Genomic DNA, 19,805 nt, shown 5'->3' on the forward strand with positions numbered 1-19,805 from the left:
GCCCGCCTGTGTAAACACAAGCGGGCGGATCTCCCAAGTGACAGGGAGTGACAGATCGGAGTGTTCAGCATAGCTGAACACTCCGATCTGTCCCTGGCTCACACAGTCACCTCCCCCCACACACGTCAGTAAGCACCAGGCATACATTAACCCCTCCCTCTCCAATAAAATTAACCCCTTCCCTGCCAGTGTCATTTTTACAGTAACAGTGCATATATATAGCACTGATTACTGCAGTAATGTCACTGGTACCCCCAAAAGTGTCAAAAATGTCAGTCAAGGGTCCGATCTGTCCGCCGCAATGTCGCAGTCCCGCAAAAAAATCGCAGATCGCCGCCATTACGCGTTAAAAAAAAAAAAAAAAAAATGATAGAAATCTTTCCCTTTGTTAGTAAACGCAATAACTTTTGCGCAAACCAATCAAAATACACTTATTGTGAATTTTTTTACCAAACATAGGTAGCAGAAAACAAATTGGCCAAAAATGTAAAAAAATTTTGATTTTTACATATTTTTTGGGGGAATTTCATATAAAAAAATGTGAAAAATATTGTTGTTTTTTCAAAATTTACGCTCTTTTTTTGTTTATAGCGCAAAAAGTAAAAATCGCACAGGTGATCAAATACCACCAAAAGAAAGCTCTGTTTGTGGGAAAAAAAGGACGTAAATTTTGTTTGGGTATGGCGTCGCACGACCGCGCAATTGTCAGTTAAAGTCGCACAGCGCCGAATCGCAAAAAGTGGCTCAGATGTAAGACCGCAAAATGCTCTAGTGGTAAAGTGGTTAAGTCAAAAAAGTAAATTTTTTATTGTTCTCTGCCTCCCCCAAGTCTCAAAATTCTTCTTCTTTTTTTTTTTATTGCTGCTGTGATCTGACTTCCATTTAGAGAGAGGCTACTTTTTGTTCTTGAAGGTCCCACTCTATGTTGAAGAATACCCTCTCTTGCTTTCCCCTGAGATGGACTATGGGATTTGTGCACGTGACTGCAACAAACTTGCACTGTTTGTTCCAAGCCAACAGAAGTGAGGGGGAGAATAAGGATAATTTCAAATTATGCTTTTACTCACATAAAAATCATTTTTAAAACTAGTAGGCTTTGCCATGGAAACCACACGAGGAAATGTACTCTCATAACACATAGCACTTAGGCTACATTCACACTTGCCAAAAATTCTAATGCTGACACCTATAGCCTTTAGGAGGCCTATAGCATGAACATGCTTTTTTGATGAGTTTAAAGTGTATACAAAATGTACTCCAGTCACCCTCCAAGTGATATTTTATTAAGGGGATTAGAGTTTTTTTCCACCTAATTGATATTTGATAACCGCTTGTCAAACACGCTATAAATGTCCTGTAAATGAGCTGTAAATGCTCCAGGCACAAAGCAGAAAAGATGAAAAGTGCCTCTAAATGTAGTATGAACAGAAAAAATGTATTGAACCCCTAAATAGCGCTACTCACACATAAGCTCATCACAGGCTCATCTGTCATGAAGAGGGATCCATGCGTTCATACACATAAATCCCTGTTCATAACAGATGAGCCTATGATTTTAACACTTGTGTGAGTAGCCCTATTTAGAGTTTCAATAAATGTTTAGTGTACATACTACACTTTGAGGCGCTTTTCTTCTTTTCTGCTTCTTTCCATTTTACCAACACAGCTACATCTCTTGGATCAGCTTGCCCTAAGTGTTTTGGACTTACTTATGGTAAAATTTACTTTTACCAATAAACTTTATTGGACTGGGTTGTTGCCTTTGCGCTTACCATTACCCAAAATACTGCAGGCTTAAATGGATGGATCTGAAAGGCTTAAACCCCTTCCAGACTTGACATGTAGCTCCGCTTTTGTCACACAGCGACGTGAAGCTCTGTTTACTGTCCATATTATCCATTGTAGGCTGCTCTGCTAGGCATTGGGGGAGCTGCAAAAACGTGCCCCAAAAGCCTTTTTCTAATGCCAGTGTGAACAGGGACTTAGATTAAAATCAATCAAAAGGCAGCGCTAACAGGTATATAAATATATATGATGTGAATATTAATAAATAAATCCGTGCTTAATGTAATCATTGATCCTTGATTTGAAAGTGGAGAGGAGCCATTATAGAGATATCCTAGAGGCTGTGCTGGATCCATCCATCTGTCCAGGGGACAATGCCTCAGCTTAAGGCTTGTTTTTATCCTTGATTTGGTGAGTGCATCCCCATAGGGGGTTTCCTTCCTGAGAGCACCTGGGCACTTATGTGGATCACTTGAGCACCTTAGTTCCATTCAAGGGAACCATTTTTGGACTGCACTTAAATTTAATATTTTTGCACTACTGCATATGGTTGCACTATGGACAATTTATGATTGCACTTTACTTATGCACTTTAATATATATGAATTCTATATTTATTGATCACATTATGCACTTTATTTTGTATGAATTTTATAATTTTTGATTACATTAAGCATGGATTTATTTATTAATATTCACATCATATATATTTATATACCTGTTAGCGCTGCCTTTTGATTGATTTTAGTAATTCTGGTCTTTTACCTAGTGAGTAGCAGCTTCAGGACTTACACCTTTTTATTCATATCTAGTTATGCTCTTTTAGCGCGGGTTTTAATAATTTTGTTTTACAGGGACAGGAGATTGGTAACTAGGTGTTAAATTTGATGATTAGTATACATGATACATATTGACAAATAACATGAGAGATCTAATCACAGACTGTTCACAGAAATAATTACAAAATAATATTGATTGAGTGATTACAGTTGAAGATGAAAAGTGGCCATTCCCCAGGGGACTTTGACATCGCTGTTTAGGTATAAAAATGCAAATGATATTTGAGCTGAAAGATTGTTTAAATACTGTTTTGTTTCAGGGAAATCCCAGTGGAACTCCAGCACTTGGTTCATAGTCGCCAAGTCAGCTTAGATATGAAAGACCATCAAGACCAAGAATATATTAAGCCAAGATTACATTTCAAAGCCTTCAGTGGTGAGGGGAAAAAACTTGGAAGGTACACATGTAGCCTGTTTTGTGTTTTATTAGCCTACTAATTCAGTGACGGTCGACTTGAAAACTATAACACTTCCAGATGGCAGCACAATAGCAGCACATTTTCACGTCTCAACACCCAAAAATGTCAGTCTTGTTGCATTTTTTTTTTGGTGGTAATGGCAGTAAGAGTTACCCCCCCCCAGATCACTTACCTGATCACACGCTCACATACCGCTCTATTCGCTCAGGCCAGGAATTTACTGTATGAAAAGATAACTCACAGAACAGTACAGTCCCTTTTTCAATGCTGGGTGGTGGAACACAGACAGTGTTTCAATGCTCAACACCCTGCTGCCTATATGGTTCCTAATAGCCAGGCTGCATGCAGAGGGCCTTGCATTAAGCACCAGGATACTAATCACTCATTTTGCTATAGCATTGAAAACCCATATTTGATATACAGTAAATAACGTAAAACCTTTTTACAATATAATTAGCATACAGTATAACTAAAGACAACACTTTCCAAGAGGGATTACAACACCTTTCAGGCTGTTTTTACTGCCTGTGCCCCCACAAGGGAGTTTCTCCATCTCCATTTGTCATGTTTATAGTACTGTTATCACCAAGAGTGTAAGAGAAGGAACATCCCCAAACAGTAATCAATGGGAAATTTTCTAGTGGGGATAATAGTTCTGGTAACAGTCATTGATTCCCTCACTTTAGAGAGATTTTCCCTCATTTCCTGTTTTGGCTATGGGATGTGAAATGAAGGTAAATCTCCCCAATGGGGCACATTGCAAAAAAAATAGACTCCTGTTATAGCCCTTACCTTTGCCTTTAGACCTCTTGCACATGGTACTGATGTTTGAGCATCAACATTTCTGCACGTAATTTCAGGCATTTTTTTTTGCATGTATTCGTGCGTATTTATGCACGCATTTACGTGTACAATACATTTCTAGGCAAAATAGTTAATATTTATGCTCATATGCACGTTTACGCACATTTGCACGTACCGGCACAAAATACTGACCGGGAACGCAGATTTTTCTATTTTTTTTTTTACTCAAAAATAAGCAGCGCTTGTAACATTGTAAACATTAGGCTGCATTTAAGGCTACATTTAAGAACAGTAAAAAATAAGCTGTACTGAACTTTTTTAAGCTGCAGTGTGCAAGAGGCCTTAGTTCTACATTATTTTATAATTATAAAGATAATGTTTTGCAAACAGTTCATATACTATATATGTATTTCACCCATGTATTTAGCTGCTTGCTCAAAGTCCTGCGTTAGCTTAAAAAAACTTGACACTGTTCTTGTTTTGTACTCTTATAGCTTAACACCTGAAATAATAAGTACACCTTCATCCCCGGAAGAAGAACACAAGCCATTTTTAAATGCTGAAGTTGAACTTGATGAACATGTGCCAACAACAAAAATTCAGATCAGACTGGCTGATGGGACTCGTCTAATCCAAAGATTTAATCTCAGCCATAGGTAACTGTTACTAGATGCACGCAAAAATGATGTACAGATCCAGAACTAATGTGTTAGCAATCTGTAATGTTCATGATTTTTTTCTGTAACTCAATAAGCATAGCATAGCCTCAAATTAAAATGTTTTTGCTGAATTGTATATAGTTAGGTGAAAAAAAAGGTTTACGTTATTTTACAAATCATCTGCCCATTGGTCCTCAATTTCTCTTGTTAACCAATATATTTCTTGTAATTTAATATAAAATCTAATGATCACAGCGAGCATGTTATATCTGTGCCGGAAAATGATTTGTCTGCAACATGCTCTGTGAACCCCCCCGTATCGCACATAATTGGACAGTGTCAAAGATGTAACTTTCTGTCTTTTTTCAAAACCATGAACATTTATTGAATGATAAGAGTTTTTTCACCTAACTATATACAATAAGAGAGGTAAGGGGATCCACTACAACCCAGCAGAAATGAGTTACGGGTGTCGGGTGATGTGTGGGGATGATTAGGAGTTGAGGGTGGCGAGGGAAACCAGCAGTAGAACCCAAACAGTCATCTCAAGGATGACAAGCTCTTTCCCTTGATCCTGACTAGTCTCCCAGTTCCTGACACTGAAAAACATCCCCACAGCATGATGCTGCCACCACCATGCTTTACTGTAGAGATGGTATTTTCTCCAGGTGAGAAGCATTGCCTGGGTTACTCCATACATGACACTTGCCATTTAGACCAAAGAGTTCAATCTTTGTTTCATCAGACCAGAGAATTTTATTTCTCATGTTCAGAGTTCTTCAGGTGCCTTTTGGCAAACTCCAGGCGGGCTATCGTGCCTTTTACTAAGGAGTGACTTCCGTCTGGCCACTCTACCATACAGGCCTGATTGGTGGAGTGCTGCAGGGATAGATGTTCTTCTGGAAGGTTCTCCTCTTTCCACAAAGAAATGCTGGAGCTCTGTCAGAGTGACCATCAAGTTCTTGGTCACCTTCTTGACTAAGGCCCTTCTCCACGATCACTGAGTTTTGCCACCGCCCCACTCTAGGAAGAGACCTGGTGATGTCAAACTTCTTCCATTTATGGATAACAGAGGCTACTGTGCTCATTGGGACCTTCAATGCTGCAGACATTTTTCTGTACCCTTCCCCACATCTGTGCCTCAATACAATCCTGTCATGGAGGTCTACAGACAATTTCTTGGACTTCATGGCTTGGTTTGTGCTCTGACATGCACTGTTAACTGTGGGACTTTATATAGACAGGCTTGTGCCTTTCTAAATCATGTCAAATCAACTGAATTTACCACAGGTGGACTCCAATAAAGTTGCAGAAACATCACCAGGATGATCAGTGAAAACAGGATGCACCTGAGCTCAATTTTGAGTGTCATGGCAAAGGCTGTAAATACTTATGTACATGTGATTTTTTTGTTTTTTATATTTAATACATTTACTAAGATTTCAAGTAAACTTCTTTCACATTGTCATTATGGGGTATTGTTTGTAGAATTTTAAGGAAAATATTGAATTGAATACATTTTGTAATAAGGCTGTAACATAACAACATGTGAATACTTTCCGGATGCACTGTATTAATCAGACTACACTATAGAAGCTGTCTGCCACATAGACCCATTTGTAGCTATTTAGGGTGATCTAAACCCATACTGTGGAAATATGAAAAAAATAGAACTGACATCCTCCATTAGTAACACATCTTACACAGCAATAATGGCAGCATTATTTGACAATTATCTGCAATAAAATGTAATTTGTTTACAGGAAAGCATTTTACATTAAAGTTTGGAGACCCCTATCTTACAGGAACAGTAGTAATATAAGTAGGCTACAGATTAATGCAGGTGCCATTTTTTCTTATTTGCAGCAGGTTTGTCTTACATTTATAAAATGCATTTTTTTTTCCCACTTATAAAATGTATTTCTTTCTTGTCCATTAAGGGACACAGTCATATACTATCGGTTACTGCATACAGGATGATTGGAAACTGGCAAACAAAAACATTTTAGGCTGGCCCAGGATAACCTCTCCCACTAGTTTTTTGATAGTACCCTAGGAGGATGGATGTCTTTTTTTTTTTTTTTAAGCTCCGCCTTTAAAAGTCTAACTATGTTTTTACTAGGATTTTTTCTTTGATTTTCTTCAATCCAGATTCCTCACTACATTGCTGCTCGTGCTGGTCTCTATATAGTAGCTATGCAGACCTGCCTTTCCTCAGGCTAGCTTTGTAGTGCTATACCTAAACCCTCTGGACTGGGCTGTTGCAGGGCTACTAGGAAGTGGCACAGAGTGCATTTCAAACCCAGAGCCATTGCATTGTCTCAGAGCTTGCTCTGTCTCTCAAGACTCACTTTGTGAGTAGGCCATTTGGTCTAAGCATTGGGAGCCAACTCATTATTTCGACTGCTGAGAGCCTTCAAACTTTTAGCTTTTTACCAATTTTACCACAAATGGGATTAACGTAGAGGAATTGTTCACTGACATCATTTACTTGGTAAGGTGGAGTGTCACTCGCACTGTCTTTCCCACCATTCAGCATTGAGTTGGCATTTTCCTGCTGCTGTTCCTGCTTGAATGAGGCATGTGGAACTCTGATTTAGTGACTTGATCATCTCTGGCCGACTGACCCTACACCTGCATCCAGTGGTTTTGGTTTGTGAGTACCTGAGGCTTTGCCTTGTACCTTGTTCCCTTTGTGCCTCGCAGGTGCAATTTTTACAATTCTAGACATGGGGGGCAGTCCTGCTGTTACATGTGCCTACAGCTTACACTCCACTAAGGACTCTGGTGCTCCTTGCAGCATACCTACTAATATGGCTGAGGTTTGTCCTCTGCTGGAGTCTATGCCAGATGTTTACTGACTCTTACCGCAGAGGCCACAGATGCTCCATTTGATCTGCTTTAGTGGCCTCTCAGCCATTAGGACCATAGACTCTTTCTGAATCACACTTCTTTGATGCCTGCCACAGACTTTCCATTTCATCTGCTTTAGCGGCCTTTTGAGCCATTTTTTACTGAAATTATCTCTGAAGCTGAGTCTCTCCAGTCCCTGACGGACGTACCTGCCTCTGAAGAGTTACAGTCTTCTGCTATCACTCCCAAAAGTAACAAGACCACTTCAGCCGTTATTGATTCCGTATGCACCATTTTAAAACTAGAGAATAAGCCTGTTGCCTCCACAAGTGTTGTCCCCAGTCTAAGATTCTTTAGAGCTCCTAAGACCATCAAGACCTCGTGCCGGCTGCCCCTACCAATGCCAAATGTCATCCAGTTTTTTATTGAACCGGCCGAAATTCGGCCCAGGTGTACTAGGCTTAAGTGTAATGGGTGTGTAAACAGTTATTAATGGAAAACAATTAGCAACACACAAAGCAATACAAATTATGCTTATCATGGTTTTCAAAAATATTCCCAGCTGGGAAGGACACCATGGAAACTGTCACAATGGATTCACTGGATATGGTCTGGATGGCACCTGCAGTAGCTAAGAGAGACAGCAAATGGGCACTAATCTAAGTGCAGCAAGGTGGAGAGGTGGATACAGCACAGAATAATTGGCAACTCACGGTATTTGGATGATCTCATGCATTACAGCCTTTGGTGCATCTGCAGCTGGGAGGAGGAGACATTCAGGGTCCCAAGATGGAGCTGCTGCTGCAGCCTCAGGACAGGAAGCAGCATGTGTCCTGAGGCTACCTGGTCATCCCAGCTACCACACTCCACTCCTTGCAGCAGCCGGTTCTTCTTGGGATCCTGGATGCCTCCTCCTCCCAGCTGCAGATGCAACAATGACTGCAATGCATGAGATCATCCGCATGCTGTGAGTTTCCAGTTATTGTGTGCTGTACCCACCTCTCCACCTTGCTGCACTTAGATTGGTGCCCCATTGCTGTCTCTTTTATTCTTTGCACTACATAGTTGATGTTATATCTAAAGGATATTGTACAATTCAGATTGTATAGTTTATGGTGAGCTTTACAGACTTCCAGGGAAAAACTTCTCCCGTTTTTAACACTACAGCTCTGCTCAACATAGGCTGTTATCTGGTTGCTCAGCTCCTGCATACTCTGCCAAATGAACGATCTATGCAAGATGAAGGAGAGAGAGAGAGAAATTGATGGCTGTGTATTCAGTAAAAAAAGTGATTGCATTGTAAAAGCATGAACCTGCACAGGTAGGCAGGAGCACTCTCCTGGAGGAGGGGGAGGACAGGTGCAGGGTGTGTGTTAATGCGATCAGCTGGTGAACTGCTTCCTTCTACTGGTTCTTCCATCCTGAATACCAAATTCAGGAGGGCTAATGGAGGAGTTTTTAACAGAAGACTGAGGTAATTCCTAATCTAGGACAAATAGGAAGCTTTTTCTTTTCTACAAAAGAGGTTAATTAATGGTATATTGATACAGAGGGAAGCTGGAATTTAGAGGAAAAAAAAGTGAACCTAGCCTAGTCAAGTGTGGAGTACAAGGAGAAAACCTATGCTAGCAGTGGGAGATAATGCAAATTCCATGCAGATCGCGTCCTGGCAGAAATCTAAAGTGAGGGCCTCTGTACTGCAAGACAAGTGCTAACCGACCAAAAAAGAAAGGTCCTTTTCTTTACTCCACTGCCTCAGATTCCTGTTCAGACTCTGGTCTCCAGTCCATCTGCAAACCTTACATGTTAAGGTTTAAGGTTACAAGTATCCCAAACCTGCAGAAAATCATCTTCAGCATGAGAGCACGTCCCCACTTTAGAAAAGTGGGAAGATGTCCATTAGCTTTTGTGAACACTTAGGCATCCTGCATGTCAAATGCTTGGGTGCAGGACATGGTTTCAAGGGGCTACAAGCTCTCCAGTTCATCATTTGCAACCTCCTGGTTACACCGCACAGATCAGCAAATCTCCAGGTAGCCCTAATGTGTTTTCTGGATCAGTGTCTCACTGCAGTCCTTGTGTCAGAACAGTTTCCCTCTTGCATCTCAAAGCACTTCATTTGGGCCCAGGAATTCAGCAAAGAATCCACCAGGTTTGTCATAGCCTCCCTCCATTAAGGAGACTTTCTAGCCTCTATGGACATTAAGGACTCCTACCTGTATGTCCCCATTTTTCTTATGCATTTCCAGTCTTTAATTAATCCTATCTTCTGAAACCTGGGTATTCACTAAAGTGTTTGCTCCAGTACTAGTCTTACCACGCTCTTGAGGCATTTCCATTGTGGGGTATCTAGACAATCTTCTACTCGGGGAACAGTCACATTCTGTCAGACAGCATAACCCTGACCTTACAGAAGTTTAGTTAAACCCTGAACCTTTAAAAATCTGCTCTGGAACTAACTCATTGCTTGGAATATATGGGTCTAATAATTCTACTCCAAACTCTTTTTTCCAAGTCTCATACTCCTCAGTCTAGGAGTCGCCTCACTCTTAACTTTTGCATGAAAGTTCTGGGGCTGAGAATAGCCTCCTTTGAGGCAGTCCCATTTGCCCAGTGTCACTCCAGACCCCTTTGACACAATTTACTGTCGTCGTGGGACAAGTCATTGCTGTCCTTAAACAGACTAGTTTGTCTGGCACTGGAAGAATAGGTTGTCCCAGGCTTGATGTTTCAGGAATCTGACTGTGGAGGTGGAGAATTCCTTACTTTCTTTCCTATAAATGTTCCTTTGTGTGGGGTGCCATCCTGTCGAGCTGGGGAGGAGACCCTGTCACCCTGTTGATGCAGGGAATTAGGACTTTGGAGGAATCTCATCCCCAGATCAATATTCCGATACTTCAGGTGATTTTGGTTGTCTCTGAAACATGACCTCCCAGCTGGATGGTCCCCATTTAATCCCGATTTAGCCAAACACTACAGCAGTGGCTAATATCAATCACCAGGAAGAAACCAGAAGTCTTGCTGTGGTAAGAGAGGTAAAGTGGATCCTGTCCTGGGCAGAACTTTAGGCTACAGCCTTGCTCGCCATTTATATCACAGGTGTAGGCAATTGACAGGCAGACTTCCTCAGCCAGCAGATTTTGCACCTAGGAGAGTGATTTTTACACCACACCTCTTTGCTTTCAGGTTCAATAACAAACTATAGGTTCCTATCCAGGTGCAGGGTCCTCTAGCAGAAACAATGGATGCTTTAGTGGCTCTGGGATCAGTACATCCTTATCCTGTGCTTTTCCTCTTCTAAAACTCCTTTCTAGCCTTTCTTTGCAGGATCAAGATGGAGGGCATTCCAATTGTCCTCATAGCTCTAGATTAGCCTAAGTGGATTGGACTCTCTCACTTGATAAAACACATGGCAAGACACCCTGCAGGCTCTTAAGATCTTCTGTCTGGACCAGCATTTCACTCTCCGCACCAATCAGTGGCTCAGACAGAAACTCAAAGCTTATGGTCTCAAGAGTGAGATGCCACTGTTTCCCATCAAACATGTTCTAACTAGATCTGTAAATGCCTCTTGGGCTCTTTGGGATTGAGCTACTCTTTCTCAAGGCTGCGACCCTGTAGTCTTCTGTTCATATGTTTTCCAAGTTTTACCAGGAGCATGTTTAGGTCCCATCTGATGCCACCTTGATGTGTAAGGTCCTTCAGGTGGCTTAATGAGCTGCAGGCAGTTCACAGTTCTGTTTTTTGTTGTTCATGGGCCTGTTAATGTTTCGTTTGCTGTTGCCCACCCATTATTTTGACTGCTTTTGGACGTCGTGGACAGTATATGATTTATGTCCCTCAATGGACTCCAAGAAAAAGATATTATATTGAGTAAAAAAAATCCTATTTTCTTTATCTGATTTCTTCCAGGATCATGGATGTGCGCCAGTATATTACGCAGTCTCGATCAGAATTTGCACACACTGACTTTACTTTGGTCACCACTTTTCCAAACACAGAACTGACAGATGAGAACCAGACGCTGGAAGAAGCTGATCTACTGAACACTGTGCTTCTTCAGATAATAAAATAATGATGTTTGTTCATGAGCTATAGCTGAAGAAATATAAAGTGCCCTTCACAGCCTCCGACCAGTAAAAGCCAACTCAGACTCATGTGACTGTTCCATTTATGCATTTGATTTTTGTATTTTGTTGGTCTCTAGAAATTTGATTGCAATTTTATCATTTGTTTTGATAGCAAGTTGCATTTCAGAAGGTCCTGCTAAACTTGATGAGGTGTATAGTGTGTTACTCCTGTTTGAGATCACTGCATTTTAATGCAGATCTGGACAGGTTCCAGGAGACAGGTATACAGTTCATTCTGGACACTCTAGATGGTGTTTCTTTATTTTTCAGTATTGTCAGTAGAAGCACTTATTTCCTGGCAGCTTAACCCCTTTAGTCCTGGAGCCACTATTTCAAGCATTTCAAGCCTTAAAATTGTGTCCATCTTAGAAATGGCGGAAAACTTTCATTACCCTATATTTTGCAAAAGCGACACTTCAAAAGCCCCTACAGGTCATTACACACAAGCTCTGGTGCTAAAATGATTGCTCTCAATCTGATGTGCGTGGCGATATGTAACATTTAGGGCAATCGCCATTTTCATACGTAGGGGTCACAGTGCATGTGTTTTCGTGTCTGTGGGGCCCCAAAAAAAAATTTTATATGCTTTTTTTCAATTTTTTTTTTTTTATGTATCTATCTAAATGTTTTAAATCTTCTTTTTTTTTTTTTTTTGTTTTTTACATAACTTTTATTGTTCTCACATAGGGACCAACAGCCAACTATGTAATAACATATAGGTGACAGTTTTTTTTTTTGAGACATCTGGGGTCTATTAAAGCCACTGGTATCACTTCCACATGAAAGCCAACAGTCAGTTTTACAAATGTAAACACACTTGCGGCCAGTATAGCAGCAAGAATGTGTTTAAAACACATGTTGCCAGTGCTGTCCCAGCGCTGTTTTAAAATGGAACTGGGACTAAAGTAGGTAACATGCTGTCTTTATGAATTTAGATTGGACTGATTGGATTCTTCTGTCCTTTGTTCAGCCAGATTATGTTTTCATAACTAGGACTCCTTTTCCTAAATTTTGTTTGAAACTTTTATTCGATACACTGTTTTAAAATAAAATCTATATTTAATGTAATTTTATTTATTATAATTGTACAGTACAGGGCAAGAGGTCATATACCATGGGTCATATTTCTACACCTTTAAGTGATTGAACAATGGCAAAAGCTTTGCTGGGAAATGCCCCCAGTGCACCCTCCTACAACCTCATCTATTCCGTGGGACTCCAGTTTTTTCTAATGCATTTAGGTGACTGACATTTCCTATGGGTAAGTTTTTCTTTTTAAATTATTTTTTCATTTTTCTTTACTACTTCACCAGACACTTTTATCAAGATCCAACTGCTTATTGGCTTGGAGCTCAGTAATAGTTTCCAGATTGGTTACCCTCGATGTACATCTTCGGAACTGTACCTAGACTGAGCAGCAGCACATGCAAGCCTGCAATGTTTGCTTCAGACACTGGTTACTGCATTAGGAGCACACCTTGGCATGCAGTACAACAAGTGTAGTTAGCTGAAGGGTGCTATACAGATTCAGGGCTATGTTCCATTCCTATGGCACCCAGACTGTGAAGACTTCTTTCAGGGTATGCCCACTGTGACGTGGGAAGTTTGGCTCCCACTGAGAACCTGCAGTGGGCATAAAGTGAGACAGGGTTTCCTTGCATATGTGACTATGTCCTTTTTTTACATATGGGTGTTATTCAGTGAGGTGGAACGCAGAACATCAACAGTGTGAGCTCGCATGTTGATGCAGTGCATACTACCTTTTGCCTAGCAGCACCAGAATCTCCTCAGTCTACAAAAGCTCCTATTGGCACTAAACGGCTGACAAATTCTGGAAACACTTTTCTATTGCACACACATATTAACTGTGCCTTGTATGAGAATGGGCCACATCGTAAAAAGGTATTCATTCCTCCTAAACTCTTTGCATTTTATTCTGTGGAAAAGGAATTTATGAAAAAATGTCCTGGTGGTGGATCCTGCCATTCTCAACAAGCATCTTACTGTTGCTGTTGAAGATATTTCCTCCTTTAAGGATTCTGTTGATAGACACTTTAAAAACCCTATTTGAAGGCAACCTTTGGGTTTTCACTTGCTGGTCAAGACCTTTATACAAGGTGTTGCTTATGTTAAATCCCCATTCCAACTTTCTGTGTCTCCATGGAATCTGAAACTGTTACTTTCAGTTATTTATTAACCTCCCAATAACCAATTAGGGATATTCCATTGAGGAATAAAGTGGCCTTTTTTGTGTCCATTACCTTTGTCAGACTTGTCCCTGAGTGGGTTTCTCTCAAACTAAGCCTTTTCTTGTCTTATATATGGACAAGGTGGTCCTGCAACCCAGACCCTCATTCCTCCCCAAGGTAGTCTCTTCCTTTCACCTCATTCGGAATATTGTCCTACCTTGCTTTTGCTTCAAGGAGATTTTTCTCCACAGCCTGAATGTGGTAAGAGTGGTTAGGATCTACCTAGCTGCAACATCTTTCTTTAGAGAAACTGAGTCCCATTTTGTCCTCCCTGAAGATCTCAAGATGGGACATTCTGCTTCTTCTTCCACTTGTTCTTAATCTAGGTGGCTTAGGCTGCTCGTTTCCAGAGCTCAAGCCTTCAAGTAATGGGTTCCTCCTTTCCCTATCATGGCCCATTCCACCAGATCTGCGTGTGTTTCTTGGACCTTTCAGCAACTGTTTTACAGGTTGCCACTTAGTCTTCTGTTCATGCTTCCTAAAGTTTTTCTGAGTGAATGTTTAGGCTTCTTCTGATGCAAACTTTAGCAAAAAAGGTGCTTCAAGTTATCATCATGAGTGTTTCGGGTCTGTTGACTTCTCCTTTGTTTATTACTTGGGACAGCCTATGGTCTATATCTTCCTGTTCTGTACTGTACAATTTTTGTAATTAGTGAAAGAAGCATTTACAGGAATGGGAACAGGAACATTATGGGTGGGAAGCCGTTAACCACTACACATTGTATTTTAACCACTTCAAATAGCAATGTAAACCACAGATAATGATCTCTAATAGTAGATTTTTTTCTCATTTGGTGGTTCCAACTTATTCATTGAATAAATTGTTACACAAAGTGGTGAGAGAGCCAAAAATTTACCAACTAGGTTTTTACATTTTAGTCCAAGTCTTCGTTGTGAGTGCCATTAATCCAACATCATGCGTAATTAAGTAATTGACTAATGTAATGGGAATGTCTTGTACAGTATGCACATAATTGTTTAGGTGTCCTTTAGAAAGGAAGGTTTCATGGTCAAAAACCACCAATCATCTAGTTAAAGGAAAGTACATTCCCTGTCTGTGTGCGTGGCAGTCCCCTATCTCTATTCGTGGATTACACAACCTGCAGCTCTCCCCAATTTACAATCCCTGCTGGTTAGTTCCTCCCTCCTGCCCTGAAGCTGCTTCCCAACTCACACATTGCCCTAACTACACTCACTCTATCTAACAATCATCGCTTCTCGGCCTTTTGGCTAAGATCAAGTGTAGTATCTGTTCTTATCAGTTGGTATGGACCCTGAAGGTTAGTAGGGGCAGGGGCTTAAATGAACCAGGGCGCCTCAGGAGAATCTGGGGGACTGGGAAGTAGGCACTGACATAGAAAGCCAGATGGGTCCATTGCCTTCTGATTTGGATGGGATCCGCCCCTATCAGTTTGAAGGGAGCGAGAAAGCCGGCTTAGTACCATCGGTTAGTACTGCTCCTGGATGTGATTGGTAAGGAATGGTGATGGCGGTGGGAGGGCTTTTCCTCCTGGGTTGAATCTGGTCTTGCAAAAGGCTTGTCCCCAGTTGAAGGTAGGCTCTTCCTAAGCCATCTAAAGTTCCTGATGCCTCCTGGTAGGATGGGCTACACTGGGTCTGGCCGGGGGCCGAGACCGAAAAAAGCTTGTGGTATACGTGCCCCTGGGGTGGCAGCCCAGGGGTGCCTTAATTCTGACTGGTGAGGGGCAGCTCGCTTAGAGTTTATCGGCACCTTGGTCACTGCACCATACACACTTTTCACACCTGCCTCTTGGGCCAGGCCTTTTGGCTTAGACCAGAGGAATTTTTTATTCCGGCCGAAAGGCCTGCCATTGTATCTCACATTGGCACTTATGCACTTCCCCACCTTTTTGTTTGTGTGTGTTTTCTTTGTTGTGAGTCACTGCACTATCAACTTTTTTTCCATGCACGACTTGGAGGGTGTGGGTCTTCGGGCCCAGCCTTGAAAGTCTTGGGAGGGGGTGGATATGGCCTTCTGGCTTAGTTCGCCCTCTCTCCCCCTTCGGGGGAGCCCCAACTAGTACTTGGGGTGGGCTGTTTCGGCAGTCCCCCTGGAGAACGGGGTTTGCCTGGTTTCGGCCAGGCAAACCATTGGAAGTACCTCAGTCCCTGTCAGGAGTCATGCGCTCCGGGGGATCAAGGTCAGGGTCCAACCTCTTCGGAGGGAACGACCATTACGCACACCCTGTGCATTTTTTGTGTTTCTCACGTTTGCCTGTGTGCACTTTTTTATGCACCTGGTGTTAGTTTTTGAGTGTGTTCACACACCACAGGCTTTAGGAAAAAAAAAAAAAAAAAACACAATCTGGCCAGACTGCAGTCCTCTCAAATCTCCTGTAATAGCTTCTATCATTTCCTGTGGCTTACAGCTGCTTCTTTACTGATCCAAATCCATTGGGCAGTTTCTGCTTATTAGGTGACAGCTCAAACACAGTATTGAAGAACTTCTGTGTGCACTGTAGTTTTGATAGTGCGGCTCCACTGTCAATTAACTGAGCAGGACTGGGAGGGGGTTTGGCACTAAACTAACTACAGCAGATACAGGACACCGTTTAAAACAGGAACTGGCAGGATCACCAGATATTTTTTCTAGCAACATGCTCAATAATAAAGTTACAGGCAACACTCACTAAGCAGTTTTTATAATTGAAAGCATATATAGGTTTTTAATTATAGGGGTAACAAACACTTTACCCACTTGCTGACCAACCGCCATAGTTTTACTGCTAAAGGTTAGCTCTGTCCCGCGAACCGACGTACCTGTACGTCGGTTCGCGGGACTGCTAGTTGGGGCGCACGCACGCACGCACCGATTGGCCACAGGCACCCGCGATCACTCCCCGTGGAGACAGAACGGCGACCTGCCGTTGTAAACACGGCAGATCGCTGTTCTGTCAGTATGTCAGTAATGAACACAGAGATCCTGTGTTCCTCCTATTTAGGTCTCATTAGGACCCATTAGGTCTCTGTGTTCATTTAGCAAGCCCATCCCCCACACAGTTAGAAAGCACCCCCTAGGGACACATTTAACCCTTTGATCGCCTCTGGTGTTACCCCCTCCCTGCCAGTGTCATTAGTCAACTGCATATTTTTAGCACTGATTACAGTAGTAATGTCACTGGTCCCCCCCAAAAGTGTCAAAAATGTCAGGTGTGCGATCTGTCCGCGGCAATGTCACAGTCCTGCTAAAAATTGCTGATTTGCTATTACTAGTTTAAAAAAAATAAAAATTAGATAAATCTTTCCCCTAGTTTGTAGACTCGATAATTTTTGCGCAAACCAATCAGTATACACTTATTGGGATTTTTTTTACCAAAAATATGTAGAAAATTACATATTGGCCTAAACTGATGAAAAAAATTAGATTTTTAAATTTTTTTATTGGAAATGTTATATAGCAGAAAGTAAAAAATATATATATTTTTTTTTTCAGAATTTTCGCTCCTTTGTTTATAGCGCAAAAAATAAAAATTGCAGGTGATCAAATACCACCAACAGAAAGCTCTATTTGTGGGAAAAAAAGGACATCAATTTTATTTGGGTACAGCGTTGCACGACCGCGCAATTGTCAGTTATGGTAACGCAGTGCCGTATAGCAAAAAATGGCCTGGTCATTAAGGGGGTAAAACCTTCCAGTCCAGAAGTGGTAATGTGTCTGTTTCATGAAATAAATTGTATTTAGCAGATTGCTGGTCTGGGGGTGTCGTTAACTTTGAATTGACACCCCCAGCATATTGCATATGGCAGTGTGAACTGCCTGTTCTGCGGATGCGAAGCGGGAACACGCAGTATATTCGCAGTGTTCCCGCATCGCAGTAGTGTGAACCGGGACTTAAACATTTAAATTCTCAAGGCCATTCATAGCTGATGTTCTGTGGTTTAAGTGATCCACCAGCCTATTTTCTTTCTTAGGGTCTGTGATTTGAAAGTGATTGTAAAGTCTCTTTTTTTGTTAAAAATAATAAACAAGTTATACTTCCCTGCTCTGTGCAGTGGTTTTGCACAGAGTGGCCCAGTTCCTCCTCTTCTCGGGTCCCTCTTTGATGCTCCTGGCCCCTCCCTCCCGTTGAGTGCCCCCACAGCAAGCAACTTGCTATGGGGGCAGCTGAGCCACAGCTCCGTGTGTCTATTCAGACACTGAGCCACGGCCCGCCCCGCCCCTGCCCCCCTCTCTCCTCATTGCCTAACTGAATTTGATTGACAACAGCAGGAGCCAATTGCGCCATGCTGCCATCTCAGCTAATGAGGAGGGAGAGTCTCTGGCAGCCGAGACACTCCTGCAACATCGCTGGATAGAGATGGGCTTAGGTAAGTATTAGGGGGGCTGCTGCAAACAGAAGGCTTTTTATCCTAATCCATAGAATGCATTAAGATAAAAAAATCTTCTGACTTTACAACCATTTTAAGATATCCTTTCTACACCTTGTGACACCAATGCAGTAAGGCTAGTGGTGCTGTGGAATCAGAAAATATCTTGCTATTGGAGTGGCTAAAAAAATGAGGGTCATTTACCTCCATAATATCCATTAAATACTGAAGTATAATTTCTTTGTGTCCTTGCTCTTTATATATTTTCACATTTAGTGATAAAAAATATAACTGTAATCAACCTCTTATCCAGAAGCTAGTAAGCAGCTACAATGTACAGTAACTGCCTGTTTAATGTTAACTAAAGGTAATATCACAGTCCCTATGGTGCTGGTTCTCTGGTTCTGAAATCTTGTTTACACCAAATTTGAGACCTTCTGTCTGGAACAGTGTTGTCAGTTTGACTGGGCTGCTGTTGAACAGTCATGGGGAGGCAAAGAGGATCCAGCCAGTGTGTTTTATTATAAAGGCAGTGCAATCGCTTTTTTTTAAGTAGATCATTTTTGAAAATGGAAAAAAAAATGCCACCTGTTCTTTTAATTTTTACTTTAATTCCACATTAAATCATGTGATTCCACTTGCTAACAAGTTTTCAGAACTTGAGTCACGTTTGGGTGGAGGTGGCAATCTTAGCACTACACACCACTGGTCCTAAACTGGACCAAGTAGGAAAAAAAATCAGTCTTTTAAAGATCGCCTGACAGTCCAGTTAAATTACCCTTCTTGAATGTTTTGATCACCTAATTCTATTGTTGGTGCCAAACTGTGTAAAAAATCGATGTTGTATACATTCAGGGCCTACACAGGGTTAATAATATCCTTCACATCTTTATGTGAGTGTTTAGGCCAGGTGAATGGACAGTCCTACAAGCCCTGTGTTGCTTTGGGTGAAATAAAACCCCGATTTTCTCAACCAACAAGCCAGCCTGAGCATTGCCACACTGGAACATGTATATAGATATGCAACTGAACATCATAAAGTCACTTTCCAATCAATAAAGATTGGAGACTGACGAGGAAAAAAAGCCAGCGCAGGATAAACCCTTCTACTATCAGCATGCCTCAATTTTTGCTAGTGTCCTGGGAGGATGGGCATCTTTTCTTAAACTCTGCTGGGAAAAGTCTTGACTATTTTTGCTAGCCTTTTTTGTTTCTTTCTTCAGTTGTTTCTTAAATTAAGATTTTTCACTGCATCACTTGCTGATGTCTACTATGGCAGCTATCCAGATCAGCCATTCCTAGGCTTGGAGTGCTGCACAGGGATAGCCTGGAAGTGACCTTTGATCACTGGATTCTTTCAGATCCCATTCTGTTTTCAAGAAATCGCAGTCTTCTGCCATTACCTCAGATTTACAAGAGATTGTTTTGTCCCTTAATTATTATTATGTATGTACTAGTTATCAACCAATATCGTTTTTTTTAATGCCGATACTGATATTTTGGTAATCGGATATCGGTATCGGCCGATATCTGCTGATATTTTTGGACATTAAAAATTATGTTTTTATTTATTTTTTTAGGTACTTCTTGTGGAGGGATCTGGGGGTCTTTGAATTTGGCGCCGAGTACCCGGAAGTGATGTAATGACATCACTTCCTGTTTTTTTACATGGAGACCCGATCAGAGCGGAATGCAGCTTTGATCGGGTCTTTTCTTCGGCGGCGGTGGAGGTAGGATG

General features: G+C 41.5%; 1 protein-coding gene across 2 annotated transcripts in view; it reads left to right on the forward strand.

Moving 5' to 3' along the window:
- UBXN2B (UBX domain protein 2B) overlaps window positions 1-11,780 on the forward strand; it is an 85,886-nt gene extending 74,106 nt beyond the window's left edge. For both annotated transcript variants that reach the window (XM_082259326.1, XM_082259327.1), the window contains 3 exons: window positions 2,885-3,022; window positions 4,342-4,503; window positions 11,272-11,780. In XM_082259326.1, coding sequence (XP_082115452.1) covers window positions 2,885-3,022; window positions 4,342-4,503; window positions 11,272-11,434 — 463 coding nt within the window. In that variant the 3' untranslated portion in view covers window positions 11,435-11,780. The remainder of the gene's footprint in view (window positions 1-2,884; window positions 3,023-4,341; window positions 4,504-11,271) is intronic.
- Window positions 11,781-19,805: the final 8,025 nt, after the last annotated feature.

The sequence above is a fragment of the Pelophylax lessonae genome (assembly GCF_965119305.1).
Source record: "Pelophylax lessonae genome assembly, chromosome: 5".
NCBI classification, from domain to species: Eukaryota; Metazoa; Chordata; class Amphibia; order Anura; family Ranidae; genus Pelophylax; species Pelophylax lessonae.